The 26,650-nt window shown below is 32.7% G+C and overlaps 1 protein-coding gene across 1 annotated transcript; it reads left to right on the top strand.

Annotated features, from left to right (window-relative positions):
- The first annotated feature begins 17,471 nt into the window (after nucleotides 1-17,471).
- On the top strand, nucleotides 17,472-22,711 carry LOC149534637 (uncharacterized). Its single transcript, XM_089805145.1, has 2 exons — nucleotides 17,472-18,021; nucleotides 21,167-22,711. The coding sequence occupies exons 1-2, from the start codon at nucleotides 17,868-17,870 to the stop codon at nucleotides 21,394-21,396; spliced, it is 384 nt and encodes a 127-aa protein (XP_089661271.1). The 5' UTR covers nucleotides 17,472-17,867; the 3' UTR covers nucleotides 21,397-22,711.
- Nucleotides 22,712-26,650: the final 3,939 nt, after the last annotated feature.

Below are 26,650 nucleotides of genomic sequence, written 5' to 3'. Positions count from 1 at the left end.
TCTTGCCCACTTCTATCAAACTTTTGTGACCAACACAATATATTTATTGGTAAGTTGGCACTTAATCTTTGCATCTCAAGTCTTTGGTAGAAACATCACAATGGTTCATGTGTGGCTACAATATTGTAAATTTTTAAAAAGTAAAAACATTAATGAAAAATCATAAATATTGTCTCATAATTTCTAGTTACCATTGCACTAACATAAGATCTCAGTTACTTTATCACAGAAAATTCTAAATTCTTTAGAGTAGATTACTAATTGTAGAAATTTATTTTGGGTGAATTCAAGTGATAAATTTCTACAATCTAAATTTATGTTTTCATGTAGTTTATGTGTTTTATTGTACAAAAAAATAAAATTTTGTCTCTTCATTCTAGATTTCTTTAGTATTGTTCCCAACTATAGACTAATAGAGAGAGTAGGTGAACTGTCAAGAAAACTAGTCAAACACTTTATTCTTGCAGGCTTTCTTTTTCTAGAATCTTTATACTTCCATTTTCCCATTTGTTTGTTATTCTCCATTTCAAATTATATCAGTGTTTATTTTTCCACAGTGGAAGTCTTGTTTAATTTTTTTTTTTTGTCCTTCTACTCAGCCAATGTTTGGACCAAAGGAATTCATTTTTGTGTTGTTTGAACTTCTTAATTAATTCATTTAATTCTATCATTCTTATTTCTAGTCATTTAAATCTTGACACTTGATCTAGGAGGCTCAAACTGTAGAAGTGAGTAGGTCTTGATGTCAATAATTTTTAAACAAAATTACATTCTATTTCTATATCTCTTTCTAGATCTGTGAGACCCCGCAGGAGATCTACTCACCAGCGATAGTCCTCTCGTAGCACTCAGCTTCATCATAGGGCCTCTGGTAGCTGCACAGATTAGTCATTGTTGGAATTTTTCCCAATGAGGACAAATAACTATTCTTTTCTGTGATGTCTCCTACTTTCTTCTTCTTTTGTTGTACTTGTTCTTTTTTGGACATCATTTGGTGCTCCATTTGTCTGCTTTCTTCTTGGTGTAAGTTTCCAATCCCATAGACCCATGTTTTGGTCTTTTGTAGGATATTAATAAAATTATCTTATCCTATCTTATCTACAATAGATTTTCATGCTTATCATTAATTAATTCCTTTCACATGTACAAGGTGATGAGGTAGATTTTAGGGTTGTTTTGCGTAGAGATGGTTTAGTTTTTATGTTTGTCACTCTTGATTAGTTGAAGATGAAATTTTGGATATAATTTTTTGTTCTATTCAATGATAGTTGCTATAATGTCTATGTGGCCCCAAATAGTTGCTGAGGTGTAAGATTTCATTTGATTATTCTTAACTTCCTAGTGCTTGAGATGTGAAGTTCTTAGCTTTGACTCTTTGTTATGATATTATGTTTTGTTTGATAAATAAGCTTTTTTGTTTGTTTATCTTCTATTGTAGACTCTCAAGCTCTTGTACAAGTCACTTGCAACAAAGCTCATCGCTGACATGCCTTTTAAGGTATAGCCCTAATAGTCATTATCTGTGTGTTATGTCACAATGTCATCACTATTATAAATATAATATTCTAACACTGATATGTAACTTTATGTCTTCTAGGATTATGCAATAGTGGACTCAATCCTATTGAGGGAGCTTCCGCCTGTGGATGACAATGAAGTGGTTTGTCCTTTTAACTTTTTCAACTTTTCCATTCTTGTACAAAAATGGCAGAGATGCATATTAATTCTATTTCAACAATTTGTTTGCTGTCATGTTTTTGTAACTTATTAGATTTGATGGATTTTACTTTTTATGAAAATTTGGAAAATTTAAATGAAGAAACACATTTGTGGATTCTTTACTTATGTTCAACACTTGTGTGGGAGTAGAGGTTGGATATAAGTATGGGAGTTTTGGTACCTTTGTTAGAACAACTTACCAAACTTTTGGCACATGCTATAGTCCTTGTAAACTTGCAGGAACCTAGTGCACAAAAGCTTTTACCAAAAGGTATGATTGTAAAGGCATATGTTAGGGCTAATGATTCTTCTTTATCACAATAGTTTCAAATAGTCTATAATACTTTGAGAGTCATTTTCACATTGATGGAGGTACCTGCTTGGTAGTTACTCTTTGAGGAGATGAAGCATATGAGGACTTTGATCTTATCAAGAGTGTAGATCTTATAATGCTTATAATAAATCTTCCCAATGAAGGGGAGAGGGTAAACTGTGTACACACAACTCTATGTAATGGTATGAGAAATATCATGTCATTAATTGATTTTAATGCCAATTTTATATTGGAAATTATTGATTATTGATAAGTACAAATTTTTTTTATACCACTTCTGGTAGTGTTGTAGGTTACTAGTTACCCTATCATGCTATGCATTTGTTTTGCCTAATTCTTCTCATTTTTCTTTATCAACTTGACTAGATTGCTTAGATTAAGATATATTTATAGTTGTCTCTATAACCTTTAGACATCAATGCAAATAATTTTCAAATATTGTTACTAAGAGTTAAGTGATCTATTAAAGTTGATGTCCTAATTAAGAATTTGATTCTTTAATGATGGGCTTATTTATGGATTTCTTGCCACTTGGTTCTTGTTTTTTTCAATATTCTCTTTTATTGCGTTCAAGTGACATTTAGTTTCATGACAGTTGTTTGTCTTATTTCTCAAACATTTTGGATATATATGCAAATTAGAAACTAAGACATGTCAGAGGAGTATCATTAAGGCAACAAAACTGTATCTAGTATAGTGTGTCTATTTTTGGATGACACACTTGAAGCAATCTTCTAGTCACTACATGCACTTCTGCATTGTTAGTAACAAGTTGGACACCATTTTTAAATTTAAAATCCATTATCCCAGTTCCCTTTTCCTCTGGCTGATTAAAGTTTGACAAACTAGAATTATTTTTTGAAATAAAATGAGCCTTTAAACTATTAGCTTGATTGGATGTTGCCTTGCCCCCATTTCAAGAAATACAGGGCCACAACCTTTTGGGTGCTATATTGAGAATGAAATAAAACAAAGAATAATTTATTATGTATTCTTTAAAGGGTGCTAGCTCAATGGAAGAGCACATGCTTTATAAGCAAGAGGATGGTGGTTCGATTCCATCGTGCCCTATTATGACCAAGTACACTATAAAATATGTGACTAAATATGCTATTGAATATGTGACTAAATATGCTATTGAATATGCTACTAAATATGTGACCAAATATACTATTAAATATGCTACTAAATACACTATCAAATATGTGCCAAATATATGACTAAATATGCTATTAAATATGTGACCAAATATACTATTAAATATGCTACTAAATACACTACCAAATATATGAGTAAAGATACTGAATATGTGATTAAATATGCTACTAAATATACCACTAAATATGTGACTAAATCAACTATCAAATATACAACTAAATATGTGATTAAATATACTACTAAAAATACCACTTAATATGTGACTAAATCGATGATCAAAATCAATGATCAAATAAGTGACTAAAATCGTTTAGTAGTAAATTTAGTAGTGTTATAAATGACTGGATATTAACTACTATTAGTCACGTGACTGATTTTAGTCACATATATACAAATTTTAGTGGTTTTTTTAGTCACATATTGTTGTTTTTGCACTAGTGTGAAAGCAAACCAACTCACATGCAAAAGCTATCCAAAAATTCTAAGAAAATGTAGAAAATGTTTTGGCTCTCAAAGTCATGAGGAAAAGGAAGGAGATAATCAATGATCTGATAATTCACATAGAACAACGAGGAAGATGAAAAAAATTGAAGAATAGAATTAAAGTTTAGAGATGAATCAAGATAATTCCTTGAGGGATGGTGTGATGAATCAATCCTCCCTCATGCTCAAATTCTACCCCATGAAGAAGAGGACCAAGGAAGAAAAGGGAGATGCTTTGAGAGATTAAAAGATAAAACATACCCTTAGTTCACTGTAAAAACAAGTAGATCTTGTTGTAGGAGGAATAAAATGATCAAATAAAATGTTTTTACTAGCTTAAATAGGTCAAGTCAGCCTTCATAGGGATAAGGAGGGAAAGAAAACAAAAATATGGGTACGTTATGTTGTAGAATTCTTTGGTTTTCTAGATTTAGCAAAGTTTCATTTCAAAATTTGCAAGAGGTAAATGCGATCACTAGAATAGGTTTCATTTTAAGTTCTAGATTTCTTTTGGAAACTACTTAGACTATCATAAAGAAGGAAAACTAGGAAGTTATAGATAGAATTCTAATCCACTTAGGCATTTGGAAAGAGAGTAGTAGACCTATGGTTAAGGCAAAGTTTTGGATGCTGCAGATATAAAGTTAAATGTGGAGTTTGAGAAGGCTGAAATGGAACAATTGGTAGGGAAAGGGTTGTGGTGCTCCCATCTAGATCTAGCTACAAGACCCGAAATGAGGCAAGTGGTAAAGTTGTTGAAGCTGGAAGATTGAGTACCTGATCTTCCTCTAGAGATTCATACCTATACCATAAAGTATCATCCCATCATTCTAGACCTACAATTAATGGTGTATCCATGTCGCCATGTGAAAATGATTAGTAATTCTTAGCAATCAACGATGAAATGAAAGTAATAGACTTAACAAAAAAATATTAATAAAATAAGATTGTACATTAGAGTCAATACTAATTAGAGGTAATTGGTTTAAATGTTATACTTACTAGTCCCATGATAGGGAATTTTTTGTTAATCTGATATACTGATCAAACTAATCAATAGTGATTATTCATAACTATGCAAAGACAATGATTAACCATTAAATGCCCATTTCTGAAAAAGAAAGGTGCTATCCCAACCTATGGGTGCAAGTATCCAATAACAATGAGATCTATTATAAGAATAAGTCCCATTCTCAAAGACATCATCGAGTATTTCTTATCAGCTATTTATCCTTATTGGATTGCTCAAGGGAGTAATTTCCTTTGAAAAAATAGTTTGCAAATATTGAACAAAAGTAATCATGAAGAGCTCACTATCTTGTATATTTCCAAAGACAAGGTAGACATAATAATATCATTACTATAAGTAATATTGATGACAATTGCATACGTATAAGGTACATATTAGAATTAGCAATATCATCACTATACGTGATGTTGGAGACAAGTATAGATAAGAAACATCTATATCAATGCTATAAGTGATATTGAGATATTTGTGTACTTATAAGATAGATCAGGAACAACAAGATACATCATTGCTATAAGCGATAAAAGTAGACTTTAGTATATTAGTGCCATATCAAAGTCAGCTATTAGCACATTGAGAAGACTTGTAGTATATCTTATATTGATATATTAGAAACGAATAACAGCAACTAGAAGGAGACTTCACACAATTCATATTGTTATAACAGAAGTGTAAATCTGATATATAGTAGAGATTATCTTGGCATTAATATCATCAATATATCTGAGATAGTTGTAATACTCTATTTTATTAATAAGTAATATATCTTATAGCATCATATTATAAGCAGTGTCTATTATAAATCATAATCTTTCATTCTTATATTAATTGGTGTCAATTACTATCATTATAAGTCTTGTAAAGGACTTTTAGAGTCTTCTTGGAAGGAAGTTTCTCACTGATTTTTGTGAGTTAATAGTCCCTAATTCCTAAGAATTAATATAAGGGGATATTATAAGATTGATAACATCATTTTAGACCAATCCAAGTCCATATTTATAACATTCCATCCAAACTTGGAAAAAAAATAAATATTGAGAAGGTGAGAGTCTCTAACATTGAGACCTCCCCAATCCTTTGGGGAATAAATAGTTTCCCAATTAATAATGAAAGACACTTTTTTCTCCTTAACATCTAACCAAGAAAATTGTCTCTTAATAACATCAAGATTTTTGGCCAAAGCAATTGACATATGGAATAGAGACATAATATATTCACAGGAAGAAAGAGTGAAAGTATTGCTAGCTTTTGGGAAGCAAGTCATTTGCATCCTAATAAAGGCCTACCAAAAATGGAGTTGAAATCGCTCATTAAACTAGATGAGCATGATAGACTTGGAATGCATAGTGAGCTGCAGGATATGGGAAGAGCTATTGTAGCAAATGAATCAACAAAACTGAGGAAACGTAGCAGATTGTGGAAGCCAAATGAGGTTGAACTAGTTTTAATGAAAGAAAACATGAGGTTTTGAGCTCTCTTTACTTCATTCTTACTCCCAATACTTTTCTAGTCCTCACACTGAATCTATGAAGTGATAGTCTATTTCCTTATGAATTGTACTGAACATTTTTTATAGGCAGAATATTTGAGATGTCCTTCTAGTTTATATATTTGTTCGATATTTCCACTATATTTTATTGGTATGTTGCATAGGATAGTATTTATTTCTATTTCCCATAGAATAATTCAAATTAAATACTAGCACTTGCTAATAAAATGTATCGATTGCAAATTGATCAGGGAACATAAAGGGTGAGATGTCTTATCTACCTTTAGCAAGATGTAAGACTTCAAGCTCATAGTTTTCAAGGAATGTGTCAATTGCAATTGCTTTGACTTAATGCACCTCTTGTAGAGGGATATTATAGGAAAATGCCTGTGAATTTGAAGTGGCTAAGATGGGAAAACTACCCTCTAAAATGCTTTCCATGTGAACGGAATATGAAACATCTAGTAGTACTTGATATAAGCTTTAGCAAAGGCATTGAGGCACTATGGTCAGAGGCAACCAATATAGAGGTGATTTCTAGAATTCCATCATTTTAGGAAGTAAAAGAGATTGAAGACACAATCACAAAAACTTTATTGTTATTAAAGAAAAGATACAAAGACTTGCTTGATAAGTTCCTAATGATTTGCCTTCCTGTTTGTAGGGTCCAAAAAACCTTAGAGTACTTAAGTTGAATTACTGCATAAATCCTCAGGTCCTTCTAGATTTAGCATAAAATAGTAGATTTACAAATTCAAAGTATCTCATAAAAGGGAAATCTGAAGATTCTTTGGACTTGAGGAGGTAGGAAACTTTGAAGAAAATAATAGATTTACAAATTCAAAGTATCTTGGATAAAAGAGGGAAGAGGCAAAAAGAGATGAGAAACCCTATCCCTGAACTTGGAAGAAGAAACTTAACTTCACCAAATAGTAGGTGGTGTTATTTTTTTGGCCCATTTCCACCACATAGCATGCTTAGGTCAAGGAGGTATAGGAACAAATTTAAAGAAGCTTTTTGGATCAAGTCAAATTGGAGAGGAACTTTTTGGCAAAGTAAAACACTTCAAAATTATGAAAATTACATAATGGAATAAGAATAATAATTCCATAGATGAAATTTGTCAATGAAATATACTAGGAAATAAACTTTATTCAGTAAAAAACTTTAATCCTCAAACACCGATGATCCGAACCCGCAAAGATAATTTTATTGAAAAGAAAGAGGATCAAATAGAGCTACTACAACTGCACATTGAAATTGACTTACACATCCAAAATGGATGGATGAACTCAATCAAACATATAGTATCTTTAAATTATAATATTTTTTATTTACTATTTTAAATACTAATAGAAAAAATATAGGGTTGTTATCAGATCTTACAACATACAATTTTTCCAATATTAAACCAATTCTCTAAGACTAATTATAGCTCTACAACAATTTTATACTACAAGATAGTTTGGAAGAAGTCTTCTTACCTAAAATCCAACCTCGTATATTTCCTACTCATCAATTGGCATGCAACTACATCCAAAAATCAAACCAAAATTGTTACATCATTAAACACTAGTTCTATCTATCTATAAACCCAAAACATTCTAGCCTTGTGTGAGGTATAGTTAAAGGAGTGTTATACGATGGCATCCTCACTTACAGAGAATACTAAATTAAAATTCATGGTCGCACAATTATAGGTATTGTAGCATACCAACATTACAAATTCTAGTGGCAATAGAACTTTGATCTTACCAAATCATATTACAATGCCCCAAAGACCCTTATCAAATTTGCACTAGATAGAACAATACGGTTTGAGGTAAATTTTAAGTAGAAATGACACCAAAGACGGTACCATTCACTTGAGGTTTTGGCTCTGGTTCAAAATCCTACAAGTTATAACCTCCTTTTGCATTCACTTGCTTTCTACCATTAATAAAAAAAAGAGCTCGATTTCTTTATGATTAGAGGGTGTGGCTATTAAAACCTCCTTTTGCATTCACTTGCATTCAAAATCTTGCAACTTATAAGCTACATTCAAAATGGCATGGGGTCGATGACTTACCAAAGAAATGAGCTCGATCCCTCCTCCCATGCCACCAAGTGATTATCTCATAGTGAAAATCAAACCTCCCATGCACTTTTCTCTTCTTCTTTTTTGTTTATAATCCATGTTGGTCAAAATTTTGACCAAACAAACTCATGTTGGTCAAATTTTTTACCAAATTAGGATCCGAACAAAAAAATGAAGTTAAAATCAAATGGAAAGTGGCATAAGGTCTAAAATCAACGCCAAATCTACTAGTGAGTCCTTCATAGCTATTGACATATGATGTTTGACTAAATTAGTGATGTAGGAGCTTCTTGGGTCTTGGAGCAATCTTGCATCAACCAAAACTATTTCTTGTTTTTTGTTTGTTGCTTGAGTTTTGTTCTATGTACAATTAACTGCTGGAAATTTAATGACATACATGTGACTGGGGGGGGGGGGGGGAAGTGAATCTAGAACCACTTAAAATTTTTCACTTAGATTTCTTTTTCCTTTCTTTATTATATTATCTAATCAATTTTCATGCATGAAACATAAAGTAATAAAGAAATAAACACCATAACACTTTGACACAATATTTGGTAACTCAAAAAACCTCCAAGGAGAAGGTAAAATTAGGGTGGAGATGACACCCATAATGCTTCACTACTGTAGTAATAAAGTTGTCATTTTAGGGCTTACAAATGATCACTTATGATGATCTACTCTATTAGGAGTATGAAGGACTGCTAGGTCCACCTTGTGAAAGGATTTTATAATACAATGAAGTATGTACTCTATTAAGATATTTTTCAAAGGACTGCTAGGTCCACCTTGTTAGAGGATTTTACCCAATGCAACTATTAGGATGCAATCAGTAGGATGATCATTGTTTGCAACTTGATTTGTTGATATAGATCCTTTGAAGATTCTAATCACCTGGTTGTGATAGAGGTGTCTCTGCTATGCCCTTTATACTGCTTGGTAGCTTGTTAATTAATCTTCTCTATCTTCTTCTTGTATTCCATAATCACTTATTCCACCTTGTATTCTTTTTCATACATATTAGACAAAATAATTCACCTTTCTTATATAGCCATCAAACAATATTTTCATTCCAAGTCGATTAAAAAATAAAAAGTGCCTTTTAAATAATCAAATTACATCTTCAGGTCGGCTGATGCTGACGCTCGGGAAAAATAGTGAACTCGGGTAATACTCTAACACTTGGGTAACATTGTGATCCCTTGCTTGTACTAGATGCTTGGTTCACACTGAATACTTGGCAATCACTGCTTAGTCGGTTCACACTGCTGACTCAATTTACACTGTAATGCTTGTCCCATTTGATGGTCCTTGGTTAATACTAGGAACTAGGATACTTGGATACTCAGACTACACTAAACATGTTGACTAAAGGAAAGCTCAGTTACAGTATTAATTGACCTTCTTGAATGATTAAGTGTTTTGTCACTAATTGACAATATGTCTTGCCATAGGGTCAACAATCTCCCCCTTTAGCATTAGTGACAAAAACATTATCATGTACAATTATTTCCTTAATCCAAAAACTCTTACTCAAATTCTTTTTCCAGTCAAACTCCTATTAGGAATAAGGTGTCTCAACCTTGGATAATTCCTATTGTTATTATTTGTTTTGTAAAATGTATTTCTTGCAAATAATGTTGATGTGTCGACATCTTGAATTGTGTATAAGGAGATCATCACTAAAACGGTTATGACGGATTCCTATGACACGTAAGAGCTATGTCAAGAAGATTCAATGACAGGTGAAGACATCTGGCAACTGATAAATTTGAGTACTGTACACTCTACCCCAATAGTGGGGTTCCTATTTTCTTGGAGAATGGTAAAACCCTAATGTGGTTACCTTTGGGAGTAGCCCTAAAGTGAAGCACATGTTATAAGCATTTTTTAGGGTTGCGAAGAGGAGCGATGCGAAAAAGTGTATTGTTGGTACTGTGAGTTGCTACTAGAGTCTTTTGTTGTCACTGTTGAACTTGCATTGCAAGTGTATTGTAACCTTGTGTTGAAGATAATACATTGTGCAAGTTCTGGAGGGGTGGGGTTGTTTTACCGAAAGGTTTTTCCCCACTAAAAAATCTTTGTGTTACGTGTTTATTTCTCTATCTATTTTCTTTATGCTTGGTTGGCTGAAATATTGTTGTTTACATGATATTGAATCTGTAAGTGTAAAAGATTTTAATAGGATTTACACCATACTTCTCTTAAGAGATTAGTGTAGGAAGTTGTTTTTGCACCTGAGTTTCCTTACAACTCCGCCTTTCCACATGCTTGGGTCTACAACTCGGTTTGAATTGAAAATTTGTGGCTTAGTCACAATTGAATGAATTTTGGTTTTTCAAAATTGTTTTTATTCATCTATTTTATATAACTCCTCTTGCTATATACATATACATAGATGTTTCCCCCTATATATTTCCCTCTGCATTTTCCCCCTTGTTTTTGTTATGAATGCCAAAAAATATATTTACAAGCTTATACAAAAATGGTTGAGGAAATCATGATGCACCTTCAAAATTAGGGACATAGTTTTATCCCAATTTTCTTGCAATATCTTCAAAATGTGTAGTTTAATTTGATTTTTTGTTGATAATTTCATCATGAGATCTACAACTAAGAAGTTTGTATCATGTACCAGTGTCTTTGCATGTGAAAGATGTTTATGCATTACATCCATGTGGGGAAGCATCCTACTCTAAATATCTATCAATGATGCCCTAATCCTGGCTTCTTCCCTTAGTAGTTCAGCCTATAAATCTATCAAAAATATGACCTTCACAAAATGAATGGAGATGGTACTCGGGTCAAGAGTCAACTAACTAGCACTATTCTTCAAGTCCTCATCAATTTTGGCTAGTTTGTCCTTTATTTCCTTCATGAAATTTGATGTATCACACAATTTTGCAAATAAAGATACAATATTATTTACAACTCCTTCTAATGTAGCAATAAGAGTGGACAATTCCACTTGATCAATTGCAATCTTCTTGGCTACATTTTCCAAAATTTTATTCTCAAAATTTATTTCTGCCCTTTGTAGAAGTTTTTCCTAGCCATCTAAATCCTTATTGAATTTATGTACAATGTCAATTAATTATTTAATGATAGGGGATTTATTATTTGTATCAACTTGCATCACATCCAAAAATATGTCCTCGATGTCTTGAAGAACCTTTCCTCTATCTCTTTTTGCCTTTAGTTTCTACTGTTGAGCCCTTTTCCCCTATAGCTCACTCAAAATCTCCATTTTTTCAGCAGAGAGATTAGATTGATCCCAATTTGGAATGATAATCTCTTTATCAAGGTCAATCTCTTATGTAACCTTTTCTTTTTCTTTTCCCTTGGCACTTGGAGAAAGTATAATTTCTTTTCCTTTGCCTTCATCCTTCTTCTCTTCGCCAGTCGGTTGACTCTTGCTTTCTTCTTTGTTTCCTTTGTCAATTGTGTTCTCATCCTTATTTGGTTTCTGCTTGGTTATGCTCGATCCAGAGGTAGTTAGAGGCTATTGCTTGGTTGCTACTTGGGTGGTTGTAGAACTTTCTTTCTCCTCTTTAATCTCTTCTCTTTTTGCACTTGATAGAATAATGGCTTGGTTTGGAGAGGTAGGTAGAGAAGCTATAACTTCAAATGCTTGAATCTCAGAGTTATATTCTTCAATTGTTTGTACATCTGGTGTTGCATCTTTATCTCCTTTATTCTCTACTTCAAAAATAGTTTTCCAAAAATTTGTTGTGGACTAAAAAACTTCTCCTATATTATTTGACAAAATTTGGAAGGATTTAAATCTAGGAGTTTGCATGTTTTCATGCTTGATCATAGCCTCCTTGATTTCTTCTTTGGTAAAGTGTGGCATGACAATTTTCAAAGTCTGTTCTTTGATGTCCCTCTTTATTTTTATAGCATTTTCCCATCTTTGAGTTACTTCCTTAAGTAAGGCTTTTGGAGCTTAGCTTTTTAATTCATTTGGATCATATTTCCATCTGGTCATCTTCTCTACTAAATCATCTTCTATTTGTTTTTGCTCCTCCTTGCTCCTAGATTCATATTTGAAGTATTTGAACCCAACCATGGCACTTCCTTCCCTTATTGTTCTCAATTGTTGCTCAAAGGATGGTGGGGGATTCTTAAGTTTGATGTTATGAGCTTCTTCTGCCTCATCACAATCTTGAAGCCTTAGTTTTCTCCTTGGTCTCTTGCAAGTAGTAATCACAGGCATAGTTTCCTTCTTAGGTGTAGCTTTCTTTAGTGTTGCCTTGATTACTTTTCCCTTCTTATTTGGATGTACATCTTTATCTTCACTGGACTTGCTCTCTTCATCTTATCCTTGTCCTTTTGTAAGCATAAGAGGGTCATCCTTCTTGTCAAATTTCTTCTAAATTTTGTCCATTCTCTTCTTCCCTCTCTTCAATATTTGTGCAATCTCTATTTCTAGAGATATTTTGGTTTTGGCCTCTTCATAGGTGCCAAAGTAAGTAGCCTTAGGATCAGCTGGCTCATTTAGTAGAGCCCCAATGATGTCCCTGGTATCATCAATATTTACTTCATAGCCCATTGGTTTTACCCATGCTATCCTAGATATGACTGCTTGAATACGAATATTATCATAGTCATCTAGGAAGCAAATATCTTGTTCATATTGATCAACCAGTTGTTGAGGGATCCTAAATCTATTTTGCATCTTATCCTTGTAAGTTCTCAAAGTATGCATCCAAAGTATGATTCCAAACCATGTTGCCCTTAGAAGGAAATAACTTTTTCGCATAGAAAAACAAACATATCAGAAGAGAACCAAACTTACAAACATTCTTCTTTGATGCCTGAATGCTCTCCATATTTTTTCTTAATTGACTCAGTTGCAACTCAGCTAGGTCATAAGACAAATTGTTCGTCACAACCTTGTATGCTAGGTCAACCACCTCACAAGGTACATTGTTAGGTTTTCTCAATTTGTAGATCTTGTGGGCAACTACATAGATCCCAAAATTGATTTCCATATATGTAACATTGTTTAGCTTCATTCCTCTACCATAATATTTAGCAAGGGTTTTCTTTGCAAGCTCTCCTCGAGCTATAGTTTTGATGGTTTTTTGGTCTCTCCAACCTAGGGTAACTCGTGACTTGATGAATCATTTTCTTCATGATCTTCACTAGGTGCTCAAGCCAAAAAGACATATCATGAACCCTACTCAAATCATATCTGATTAGTTCACACTACTGACTCAGTTTACACTCTAATGCATGTCCCATATGATGGTGCTCAGTTAATATTGGGAACTAGGATACTTGGATACTCAGACTACACTAAACATGTTGATTGAAGGAAAACTCGGTTGCAGTAGTAACCAACCTTCCTGAATGATTAATTTTTTTGTCACTAATTGACAATATGTCTTACCATAGGGTAAACACTAACATCATTCAGAGGACCTATCCTAGATCCTCCTCCTAAGTGTGCAAGCCTTGTTCATTGGTTTTGCTCGAGTTCTGTGTCATTGATTATAGTTCTTGTTTCATGCGATATTTTCTTTGGTGTGGCTTCCTACGTTGACTTGGTGTGTTGTGAAGTTAGCAGTTGAATCCCAAGACATGTGTGAACCTTCCATTAAGTGTGCATCACTTCATGTATCTATTTACTTTGGTTTTGGTTTACACCTCCAAGGTTGGACCTATAATGTAATTAAATGCTTGACTAGCCAACTTGTGGCTTAGTTGGCTATATAAGAAACTTGGTTAGATGTAGAACATAATAGTTTGATAGTACAAGAATAGGGGAAGCTTGGAGAGAAGATAGAATGAGAGCTTGGACTCTAATTTCATAATTTCATTGTATATGGCCATAACCTAGAAGACCTCATGGTCGGGCATGTTTATTAATCTTTAATAATTACACCAATGTGGTTGACAATGATCTAGCTTGGTGTACATCATGTTTTCTTTGATTTGAATGTTGCTTCCGTGTATAACTCTGAGCATGGATGTTTGTAGGTTTAAGTTTCATGTCTGCCAAATTATTGGAGATTGATTATTAAAAATTAAGAAATGTAATATCTAAAACAAATACAAATTGTGTTTTTGAAAACTAATTTAAAATCCTTTATTGAATAAAAAACTTTGTGAGAAGTAAATAGTAGAATCACAGTCTTGAAATTTTATTGAAACCCAAATCTGAGCAGTTTGTAGAAAATTTAACATTAAACTTTAGAGGAAAATGATTATTATCAGCTAGGGTTTGAAAGAAAATTATTTGGAAAACTTCAATAGAAACCCTCATAAAGATTCATCAAACAAAACTCATATTTGCCCCTAATTTGAGCATAATTTATTGGTTGAATTTTTTCCAAAAAACAAATACATTCAGGATAGAAAACTAAGTATTTTGTGCTTGCATGTTTCAATAGATCTTAGACATATGAAAATAAAATTTGTATGTTTGTTTTTATTTAAAATAATAACAATTTAATTTTCAAATTTATTAAAAGAATTTAAATTTTGAATCAATTTATTATTAATTTTGGATATATATATATATATATATATATATTTATTTATTTTTAAAACTAAATAATTTTTTATTTTTTTAAATGTGGATTTTAATATAAATATTTTTCTTAAGTCTAATAAAACTCTTAGTTTGATATAATGTTTTACATATTTATTAATGCAAGTGTAGTTATAAGTTAACTAATATATATTTGTAATGTACTTATATTTTAAGAGAAGTTATGTTAGAGTCCACTATGTAATCATCTAGTTATAATTATTTGATATTATGGATAAAATTATAAAAGATTTAATTGAAATTTTAATTTGAAGTTTGAGTTATTTGTAGTTGCATTATAAATTACTTTGGATAGAAAGACACCTCTCACACAAGGATGTGTTGGCTTGTACTTACTTTGGATGAAACCCCATATACTAATAATTCTGCTCCTTTTTGGAATTCAGTTGGATTAATTATGAAAGGTTTTAGCAATAGATACAAGGTGGAGTTTAGTAACTGCAAATTTTGTATTATTCTCAAGGGCAAATCTAGAGAAATTATGGGAGAAGACTAGGTGGGAGGAGAGTTGGCTTGTGTTGAGCCTAATAAAATTGATAATTTCACACACAATAACCCTAAGCTCTGGATGGTCCTTGACGAAGGTTGGATCATTTCGTTTATAGAAGCCATGATCGGGTTTGATGTTAATTTCTTCCCCCAGTTCTTAAATAGCTAGAAAGACTAAAAAGTCACCATGGGTAGTATCACCTTTGAAGTGAACGAAGAGGTGATAGCCCAATCCATAAGGCTTGCTATATAAGGGTGTAAATGGAAGAAGACCAGTCACATTCTTGATGAAAATAGTCTCAAACACTTCTTTTGCGAGGATGAGGAACCTATAAAGCTATGTGGGGGATTTAATCGAGAAGTGCTAGAGGAGCGTTTGAACTAGGTTTGCATGATAGCTATAAAATATTTCACTCTTAAAGGTCATTATGGTGTTTACTATTACTATCATTCCTCTTCCTAAATCATGTTAGGCACCATAATCTTATTTTGTTTCCCTTCTACCTTCTTCATTCACTTGAGTTTACTATGTGGTATATTAGGGAATGGAGGAAGTAGAGTAAGGGAGTGGTCATCCTTCACAAGGGCCTTATGTTTAGACTCTATAATTTTGACTTGACAGTATTCCCTCCTTAGTCTATTACTGTTCAAGATCCCCCGTCATCATCAACTGCCTCAATGGGTAGCATGATGGATTTCCCTAGGAAATAGAAAGGGCTAAACAAACCTAAATTGAGGCAATAGTCCATGCCTCCCCCATCTCTAGTTCCATGTTAGAGGTTGCTAAAAAGGGTAAAAATGATCAGGCGAGTCCTTCTAAATCCAAGCCTATAAAAAAACAAAAGTGAAACCCAATGTATAAATTATTGACTCCAATGTTGAAGATGAAACACTCTGTAGATCTTTTAGGATTGCTATCAAGCCTAGGATAAAGGAGAAGGTGTTGAGAGAAAACTATGGGGGGGGGATAATGATACCACTGAGTTTGAGAGAAATCCCAGGATGGAGTTGACCACCCAAAATAACAACAAATGCACCCATGTATCTTCCAACATTAAAACGAGAACCTAAACAATACCCAAGAAAAACAAGAAGAAGAAAGAAATGATGTTTCCCTATCGAGACTACTTCCCTTACTCACTCACCTTAGGATGAAGGTAAAAATCTACTTGAAAGTTAGGATACAATGGAAGAGGTCAAGATGCTCAGAGACGGGAGTTGTGATTTGTGCTCGACTCATGGGAAGAAGATTAAAAAGATGAAACATGAGCTACAAGTCCTAGACAAAAGCTTCAACTAGTTGGCTCACTTTGCAATCAAGGTTATGCATTCCTTTGCAGCCACACAATGCCTCCTAGAACATGATAAGAAAGAAAGTGACCAGGATCACATAGATGGTACTACTTTAAGTTCCTTGTTGATGACTCAACAAAGATGTTTCTATTTAGGCCTAGGGAGCATAAGAAGTGTTGATATTTGCTCCTAAATTTGAGCTATGTACTAGTACTAGGGGGTCCCATTTCTAAGACTAGAGTGAGGAAAGTTTTATTTTGGTCAATTACGTTGGGATGACTCATATGCTTATGGTTTGTTGGTTATGCCATGCATGTCGTTTACAACTTGCGGCTACTTTTTATGATGATGTTTTATATCATAAAACCCCTATCGTTATTTTGGTTAATTTTAAGACTTTGTTTGATAGGTAAAATATTATAATGTTATAGGTTAATTGTTATTTATCTAGCTAGATTAAGTTCTTTTTTGAGGGGAGAAGGGTAACCAGCACGTGGCTAACTCTACTACCCTGGATAATGTTTTTGTTAAGTAAGTGGCGAGGACTAGTTGATACTTGTTTGGTGGATAGTTTATTGGTCTGCAATTTTTGTTAAAGATCTTATTTATATTGGATCAACCCCACATTTTGACAACTTATTTATTATATAAATATAATTGGGTATAAAATTAAGCACCTTTCATTAAAAATAGAAATAAATAAAATTTACGAACCAAATTTTTTTTCCCATAAATTTATATCCAAAGTCTAAACAAGATCTTAAAATAATATTGTCTAGAAATTTCATATACACGTGACTTCAAAATAACTTCTTCTAATAGCAATGCCTCCGAACTATTGAGTCAGCTAGGTACCTAATGAGATGATTATGCTGATTTCCATATAGAACTCAAGTTCCAAAAACCATTTTCTGGAACGGGAAAGTCAAATTTTGTGGACTCCAATGGAGGGCTCCAAATTTTATAAAATAGAAAAGAGCAAGGATGAAATTCTCCAACTTCCAAAAACCATTTTGGGACGGGGAAGTCAAATTTGGATTGAATTCAATGCAGGGCTCAAAATTTTTTGAAACAAGAGGAGGAAGGCTCCAAAATGTTTAGGTCAGCCCATAATATGGATGATACCGAATTTCTGGTAACAGCTCATCAGTTCCTTAGAATGTCATTCTCCTTTCTATTTAATCACAAGGGTTTGTTAGAGGCACTTCACAGAGATATGATGGCTTCTATGGGAGGATGAGAATCGACTGGGATAGCGTTCTCAGTAAAGAGAAGGAAGGGGATAGTAGTAACTGTACGCCACTTGGTATTGGGCGATGGACAGAGGATGCCTTAGTCTCTAGCAAAGGTACATGTTGCAAGGGTAAAGCAATGGCCGCAAAGAAGAAAGGTATTCTGTTTCAACTAAACTCTATATAAATTTGATCGACACAGAATTGCGGAGGAGAAAATGAGGGTTCGTCAAATTTAGAATCAGCCTATGTAGAGATGACGGCTTGATGAACTCTCTCCTTTCTCCTCTGCCGCCTGTCATTGTTGATTTCCATGGATTTCTCTACCTTGTCTCCCAATGTGTTCTTTGTAACTCTGCTTAGTTTTCTCAAAGACAGCTTTTTTCCTTTCCATTCTCTTGTTTCTTCCTCTGTTCCCGAGTCTAGCTTGACCTCTTCTATCGTATTCCTTCAGCTTGCCAAGATAGGGTAAACAGCACTTGATAAACTTTTTTTTTTAAGCCTCTCCAGAGAGGGCATATTCTCTAGACTCTCACTGGTAATATTAACCCTAACTATTGCCATGTGGAAGGACATCACTGGGATGTAGACATTGGTTTCACTGTTGTTTGAAAATAAAATATAATTTAAATTCAAGTAACATTAGGATGAATAATGTTGCCGTATATTAATATCGGACCTACTCACCGTCTTTCCTTGCTGCGTCTGCCTGTCTTTGGCTTTTATCTCTCCGTTTTGAATTTCTCTTTCCCTTCTATGGGAGTGCAGGCAGATTTTTGGTGGGGTATGTTTTTGGTTGAAGTTTTCTAAGTTTTGGGGAAAGAGTGCATTAGGTTTGTAAGCATTTTCTGGTTTTTGAATGATGATACAGAATTCCGTTTGGGCTTTTTTCTTTGTTTTTAAATGCATGATTCCATATTATTGTTGATTGCTTTTTATCAAATCATATGTCTGTTTCTGCAAATCTGGACTATGTTCTAGTAAGCAAAAGATTAGTTCTGGTTTGTGAAAGACGTATCGCCGTAATGATTGTTTTTCTTTTCAAAGACATGATTATTTCTTACTTCTTTTTTATGAAATTTAAGCCATTGATCTGACTGATGTGAATCAAGGGGAAGAAGAGAATTTGTCATTGATCTGATTGACGTTTGCCAACGGGAAGAGGAGAATTTAAGCTTTTGTTGCATCCATTTTGGCGTGAGATTTGTAAATCCTTAGGAAAGAGATTGATAAGGAAGGGGGCAAATGGAGAGTTTGTGGATTCTAGGAAGTATAATAAAATAACGGTGAAAGTATCAGTGTTCTTTTCCAGAATGGATGAGTTGTATGATTGTTTAGCAGGTGCTAACATTTTTTTAAGATTAATTTGAGGAATGACTACCATCAAATTTGAATCTGATAAGGGGACGAATGGAAGATAACATTCAAGATCAATGATGAGCTATATGAATGGTTGCTGATCCCTTCTGCAATGTCTAGTGTTCTGTTACTTTTATTTGCATCATAAACTAGGTATTTAGATCCTACATTGAAAAATTGTGGTAATATCTTGTAATGATATTTTTATTTTTGATTAAAAGCATGGAAGAACATTTGGAACACATGGAAATTGTTATTAATACTCTTAGAAGGGGGGTCAATTTATTAATAAATTGTCAAAAACAAAAGTGCGTTTTCCTTAGAAATGTGATTTTAGGTTAATTCTAGAAAGGTTAAAGCCATACTTAATGGCCTACCTAAGCATTACAGAAATAAAGAGTTTTCATGAATTAGATTTACAAGAAATTTTGGTGGAATAAGGGCTTTTTTGATCGACTGTTATAAAGGATAGTCTTTTTCTTGGACTCAAGTAGCTAATAGGAGTTTTGTGCAGCTTAAAAGAAAAGTGATTAAGGCAGAAAATCCTATGTCAGATTTTGCTAAAAAAAATTATTGCATCTAGGGTGATGAATTTGTAGTACTCATTGGGGGTGTCCTAAGTACTTGATTGCCAGTCAACAAGATGAATTTGTAGTACTTATTTATTTCATAGAAAATTCATCTTGTTGACTGACAATCAAAGTACTGAAATATATCAATCCTGAAGACGATGTGCATCTAAGCATGCCATACGGGCTTCTTTCTTGCAAAGCTACACATTTGTTGTTCAGCATTTGAGTGGTAAAACTACCGTAGTAGCTAATGATTTAAATAAAAAACATCACTCATTCACCTCAATACAGATTAGACTGTTGGGTTTGAAGAAATATAAGGAGGGTTTGAAGAAATATAAGGAGAATATGCAACTGATCCGTATTTCAGTGACGTTATCACCGTAAAGTGTAATATTTAGTCTTGCTGCTAGAAATAGGCTGTTTGAAGATTACTTGAACTCTGTATTCCCACGAGATCCAAGATGGAAGAACTAATTTGAGAAATGTATTCCAATGGCTTGGGGACACTTTGGTAGAGATAAAACTTATACTGGATGGAGATAATTTTGTAAGGTATATTTGATCAAATGAGGGATTATTTATGAAGATTAGACTCTTTTGAATCAGGAGATAAAGAACTTTTCAAATACAGGGAAAATAATGTAATCGTAGATTATTTAATAGGCCTACTTTCCGTTTGCTTTGCTTTTGCCTACATTTTCTTTCCCTTTTGTGGGACTGGATACATAATTTTGGTGTGGTTGTTTATGGTGGAAGTTTTTCTTTTGTTTTGGAGAAGAGAGCGCTGCTCTTGAGTTGGGGTTGTATGCACTTTCTGCCTTATAAAGTGATGGTACAGAACTACGTTTGCTCTTACTAATTCAGTTTTATATGCATAATTCATTTTCAAATTATATGTTTGTTTCTGCAAATCTGATTTATGTTATAGTTAGCAGAACATTATTTCTTGTTTGTGAAAGATTTACTGTTTTTCTTTCCAGAGAAATGATTATTTCTGATTTCATTTCAATCAATTGAAGTCATTGATCTGAGCAAGCTCAAACAAAGGAAAGAAGATGAAATGTTTCTAAGCCCAATTCTTGTTAAATTTTAGCATATATAAATTGATGATTGCCACAGTTTTGATTTGGCTATGGTAATTGTGCATTGTTGGAATTGTTGCAATTACTTTAAATTTTATATTGAATGAGTGCTTAAGTTTTTATTATTATATAAATTTATGTTTGTGCGATTACATCATTTTGTATGTTTCCACTAAGTTTTGTGTATAAGAGTAGCATAAGGAGTATGGTGAAGAAAAGCATACATGGGAATTATTTTCTACGGATGATTGTTGAATGCATTACTTTGTGCATGTTATGTTTTTCAGGTAAAAAAATGGTCGTAGAGAAGAAGGTGATCCTAGATCAAATGGATTTTATATCAGTTGGCTTATGTATAGAGGATGGATCAAGGAAGCATACATATGACATGGATAAGGTCAAGGATTCAAAGAAGAAAGGCGAGAGTTCATCAAGTTTGTCCACACATAAAATTGGCTCATGCAGAGAGGATGGCTCAAGCAAAAGAGTTAAAAGATGGGCTAATCATTTTTTGTAGGTTACATACTAGAGGACATCTTTAACATTATATTTTGCAAAGTTTTTCTTGACACTCCACTCTAACTTTAAAGTGTTTCTACTTTATGGCAAACGATTATTTCTAGCCATGTTCACTTTTAGAATCTCTGGAATTATAGCAATGTGCAAATGTCACTGATGATGGATCATTATGAACAACAAATGGATCTTCTATTGGGCTTGCTCTTTTTGATGTCAATGGAAGGCTAAGGTATAAGAAGATGCTCAATTTGATGAGTGGAGCTGGAGTTACTTAAAATGGTTTCTTAGAGCTGAAAATGGCGCCTCTTGGTTTATAGCTGTAAGAGAAATGGAACCCTTCAAGTGATCAATCCACTCACTATGCAGTCCCATTGTCTTGAAGATGCAAGCCTACCAGAAAAAAACAGGATTTTGTTTTAAATGAATCAATATCATGTTGATGAGGTTATGCAGTTTAAGTTTGATCCAAAGGAAAAGACATCAGGTATTTGTTATAATTGAAATTGGAAATCTTTATCTTTTTAGAAGGAAAACAAATATATTTTTGATTTATAGATCTGCAGAACAGAGATGGGAAATGATTAGTTGGGTCAAAGAGTGAATAGATGTATGATGGATACAATTAGCTTTGTTCCAGGTAATTGAATGCAGAACCAAACAATCTGTTGGTTTTTTCAAAATGGATGTATGATCTGAGCTGAGTTGACAATATAAGATTTATAAAAAGTATTTTCCACAGCAAGTCAAATTGTGATATTACTATCAAGATTGAGGTTTCTTTATATTTGAAACATGCAAGGTTTATAATGTTAGACTTCGGAAATTGTAATGTACAAGGACAAAATGATAATGGTTTTTAGAGGGGAGCCAATGGAACTCCCACCATATACAAATGCTTTAATATTTGATGAGCTTGGCCGGTAGCGCAATTCTCAAGCTTGATTCAAAGGGAAAGACTTGTCAGATATTTGTGATAATTGAAAATCTTTATTTTCTTAGATGAAAAAGATTATTATTCCGATTTGCAGATTGGCAAAACAGAGAAGAGAAATGAGAACCGAATGTACTGGTCCTCTCAAAATGGATGTGTAATCTGCATGGAGTTGGCAATATGAGGTTTCTTTATATTTAGGGGGATGATAATTGTAATGTTAAGAAATTGTAATGAACAAGGGCAGAATGATAATGGTTTGTAAAGGTGAGTCGAGGAACTCCCACCAAATACACATGCTTTGATGAGTTTGATAAGCGTGGCAAACAGTGTAGCCCAAGTTTGATCTAAAATAAAAGTACTTATGAAATATTTTTTATAATTGAAATTGAAAATCTCCATTTGATAAGAAAAAATTTAATTGTTTTTATTTGCAGATCTGCAGAACTGAGATGGGAAATGTGAATTCTTTTTTACAAATGGTTTTATTAGTCTAGTTGATAACATGATGTATCAATTCTGCAAATTGCGGAATAAAGAATAATAATATTTTATTATGTCGAGAGGCATATACAATGGGAGAAACACTTCCTAGCACAAAGAATATTCCAAAGAATAATCTGTGTAAGAAAAAAAGATTTGGTGAGAATTACAAATGAAATTAAAATATGGAATGCCATTTGGCAATTAAAAAGATTTGGTGAGAGTTACAAACGAAAGTAAAATATGGAATGCCATTTGGCAATCAAAAAGATTTGGTGAGAGTTACAAACGAAATAATAGGTCCGAAAAAGTAGGACCCGAAAAAATAGGGCCTGAAAAAATGGGGGCGAAATAATTTCAATATGATTTTTTTTTTGTTAAATATAATTTTGCATGCACATTCATACTTGTTTTTTGTGTGGAGTGGGGGAATTTGAAACAAATTCGTGGAATGTGAAGAGACATCTGTTGGGAGATATGAGGAGCCTCTCAGAAGTTATAAAACTAAGGCTCACCATTTCATTTTCATTTTATGTTTTTGCAGGAAGGAAGAGGTGGAGGTTATTGGAGGATTAGATTGGAGTTTTTGAATAGAAGTAGATTGAAGTTTTGGAGTAACATTTTTGCAGGTGAAATTTCTATTTTTTATTTACATTTTCATTTAGATTTAGATGTAGATGTAAATTGAAATTCAAAATTAGTTATAATATTCTACTTTGATTTAGATTTCAATTTTAATTTATTTCATTTAGAATTAGAATTTTGTTTATAACTATTTAGGCTTGCATTTAATAGTTTAGTCTTGCATGTTTGATTTAGATTTAGATTTGTATCCAAAATCTATTTGATTTATATATTTTATAATACTTTTCATTTACATATTTTAAAAGTGCATGTTTCAAATTAGTTTTATATTTGCATGTTTCATATTAGTTTTAGATTTTACTATTTCAAAATAGTTTTGGTTTGCATGTTTCTAAGTGTTTATATTTTTGTGTTTCAAAGCATAATTCTATCATTAATCTGGATGAGAATGCCACTATATCAATAAAATTTATAGTTTATTAAAGTTAATGATTTATTTAAAGTAGATAAATCATATATTTAGTATATATTTTAACATTATTGAATTATAAACTAAAATAAAATTTTCAAAATAATAGTGAGCCAAAATAATATTAAGCCAAATGGATGTTGAAATAATAGAACCTGAAAAAATAAGGCCAAAAAAATAGAACACAAGAAAATAGGGCTGAAATAACTTAATTAAAATTTTAAATATAAAACATTTTCTTTTTGTTAAATATATTTTTGCATGCACATTCATGCTTATTTTTTGTGAGGAGTGGGGGAATTTGAAACAACTTCATGGAATGTCAAAAGACATCTATTGGGAGATATGAGGGTTCTCTCATAAATTATAAAACAAATGTTCTTCATTTCATTTTCATTTTGTGTTTTTGCAGGGAGGAAGAGATGGAGATTATTGGAGCAATTAGAGTTTTTAAACAGGAGTAGATTAAAGTTTCATATAGTTTAGCCTTGTATGTTTGATTTAGATTTAGGATTCAAAAACTTTTTGATTTAGATATTTGATAATACATTTCTTTTGCAGATTTTTAATGTGCATGTTTCAATTTAGTTTTACATTTGCATGTTTTACATTAGTTTTAGATTTGCATATTTCAAAATACTTTTGGTTTCCATATTTAGATTTGTATGTTTCATAATAGTTTTATATTTGCATGTTTCAAAATATTTATATTTTTAATGTTTCATAACTAAATTTAATCGTTGATGCGGACAAGAAGGTCACCTTATCAATAAAATTTGTATTTTATTAAAGTTAGAGATTGATTTAAAATAAATGAATCATATATTTAGTTTATATTGTCATTATTTAATTAGATTATATATGTGGCTACTAAATATATTAATTAAGAAAGAAAATCATAAGTCTAAATAGATTCCTTAATGATAGGGAGATTTATTGATTACAATTCTTAATCATTGCAATAAAAATTGCATTAGCATTATTAAAAATTCAACAATATATAATGTTCTCACATCATCATGGAGAAATAATTTTCTTAAAATTGACTCTTATATATTCTTTCACACTTTTAACATCATCTGAATTGTTGGGTTGGGACTTATAACTTCCCTTTCATGAATTAATTTTTCCACTATTCGAGTCATTTGTATAACATATATCCCAAATTTGACCATAGTTGTACTCCAAATACTCCAACACTACACCTAAATCTCGTACTTCCCTTAACCCTGTCCCTTATTTTAGTGTAACATTTAACCACTTATTAACCCTAACCATAACACTGAGTGTCATATAAATGAAATTGTAAACCTTGGATCCTAACTATAACTCTTACTCTATATATGATTGTACTAATCATTTAGTAAATTATATACCTTAGCCTAACCCTATATGTACAAGTATCTAGAAATAATTTTTATTTTTATAAGTGATAATATGTATATAAACACACCCAGAGAGAGAGAGAGAGAGAGAGAGAGAGAGAGAGAGAGAGAGAGAGAGAGAGAGAGAGAGAGTATATGTAGACAAGAAGAAGCTCATATTATGTTTCTTATAGATGCATGTTTTATGTAGAGAGAGAGAAAAGAGATTATGAGGTGTATCTAGAGAGTAGGCACAAAAAGAGTTAGGGTTAGGGTTAGGTTTAAAATTAGAGTTAGAGTTGGGCTTAGGGTTAGGGTTAGAATTAGGGCTAGAAATATAGTTAGGATTAGAGATAGAGTTAGGGTTAGGGTAAGGGTAAGAATTAGGGCGAGGGTTAGAATTAGGGTTATAAATATAGTTAGGGTTAGTGTTAGGGTTAGAATAAGAATTAGGGTTAGGGTTAGAGATAGAGTTAGAATAAGGGTTGGAGTTAGAGTTAGAGTTAGAGTTAGGGTTATATTTAAGGTTAGAATTAAGGTTAGGATTAGAATTAGTGTTAGATTTAGGGTTATGGTTAGTGTTAGGGTTATGGTTAGGGTTAGCATTAGGGTTAGGGTTAGGGTTAGTGTTAGGGTTATGGTTAGGATTAGCATTAGGATTAGAGTTACAATTAGAGTAAGAGTTAAAATTAGAGGCAGTGTTAGTGTTAGTATAAGAGTTAGAGTTAGGGTTCAAGTTAGAGTTAGAGTTAAAGTTAGAGATAGAATTGTGATCAGGGTTAGATTAGGGTTAGGGTTAAAGTTACCTTATTAGATTTAGGGTTAGGGTAAGAGTTAGGGCTAGGATTAGGATTAGAATTAGGGTTAGTGTTAGAGTTAGAGTTATATATAGTGTTAGGGTTAGGATTAGGGGTAGGTTTATAGTCAAAGTTAGGGTTAGGGTTACAAAAAGTGTCAAAGTTAGAGTTAGGGTTAGAATTAGGGGTAGTGTTAGAATCAGGGATAAAGTTAGAGTTGGAGTTAGGGTTAGAGTTAGAGTTAGAGTTAGATTTAGGGTAAGAATCAGGGTGAGGATTAGAATTAGAATTAGAGTTAGAGCTAGGGTTAGAATTAGGGTTAGGGTTAGGGTTAGGGTAAGAATTAGAGTTAGAGTTATAGTTAGGGTTAGAGTTAGGAACAAAGTTATAGTTAGGGTTACAATTAGGTTAGGGTTAGAGCTAGAATTGGGGTTAGGGTTAGAATTAGGGTTAGAGTTAGGGTTATATAGGTTCGGGTTAAGATTAGGGGTAGAATTCGAGTTACAATTAGAGTTAGAGTTAGAATTAGTGTTAGGGTTAGAATTAGGGTTACAAATATAATTAGGGTTACGGATTGAGTTAGAGTTAGAGTTAGGGTAAGGGTAATAATTAGGGTTAGGGCT

This window comes from Cupressus sempervirens, chromosome 10 (assembly GCF_028749045.1).
Source record: "Cupressus sempervirens isolate cs-2001-9-10 chromosome 10, ASM2874904v1, whole genome shotgun sequence".
Taxonomy (NCBI): Eukaryota; Viridiplantae; Streptophyta; class Pinopsida; order Cupressales; family Cupressaceae; genus Cupressus; species Cupressus sempervirens.
Note: the sequence above shows the minus strand (reverse complement) of the source record. Positions and strands in the feature narration are given on the sequence as shown.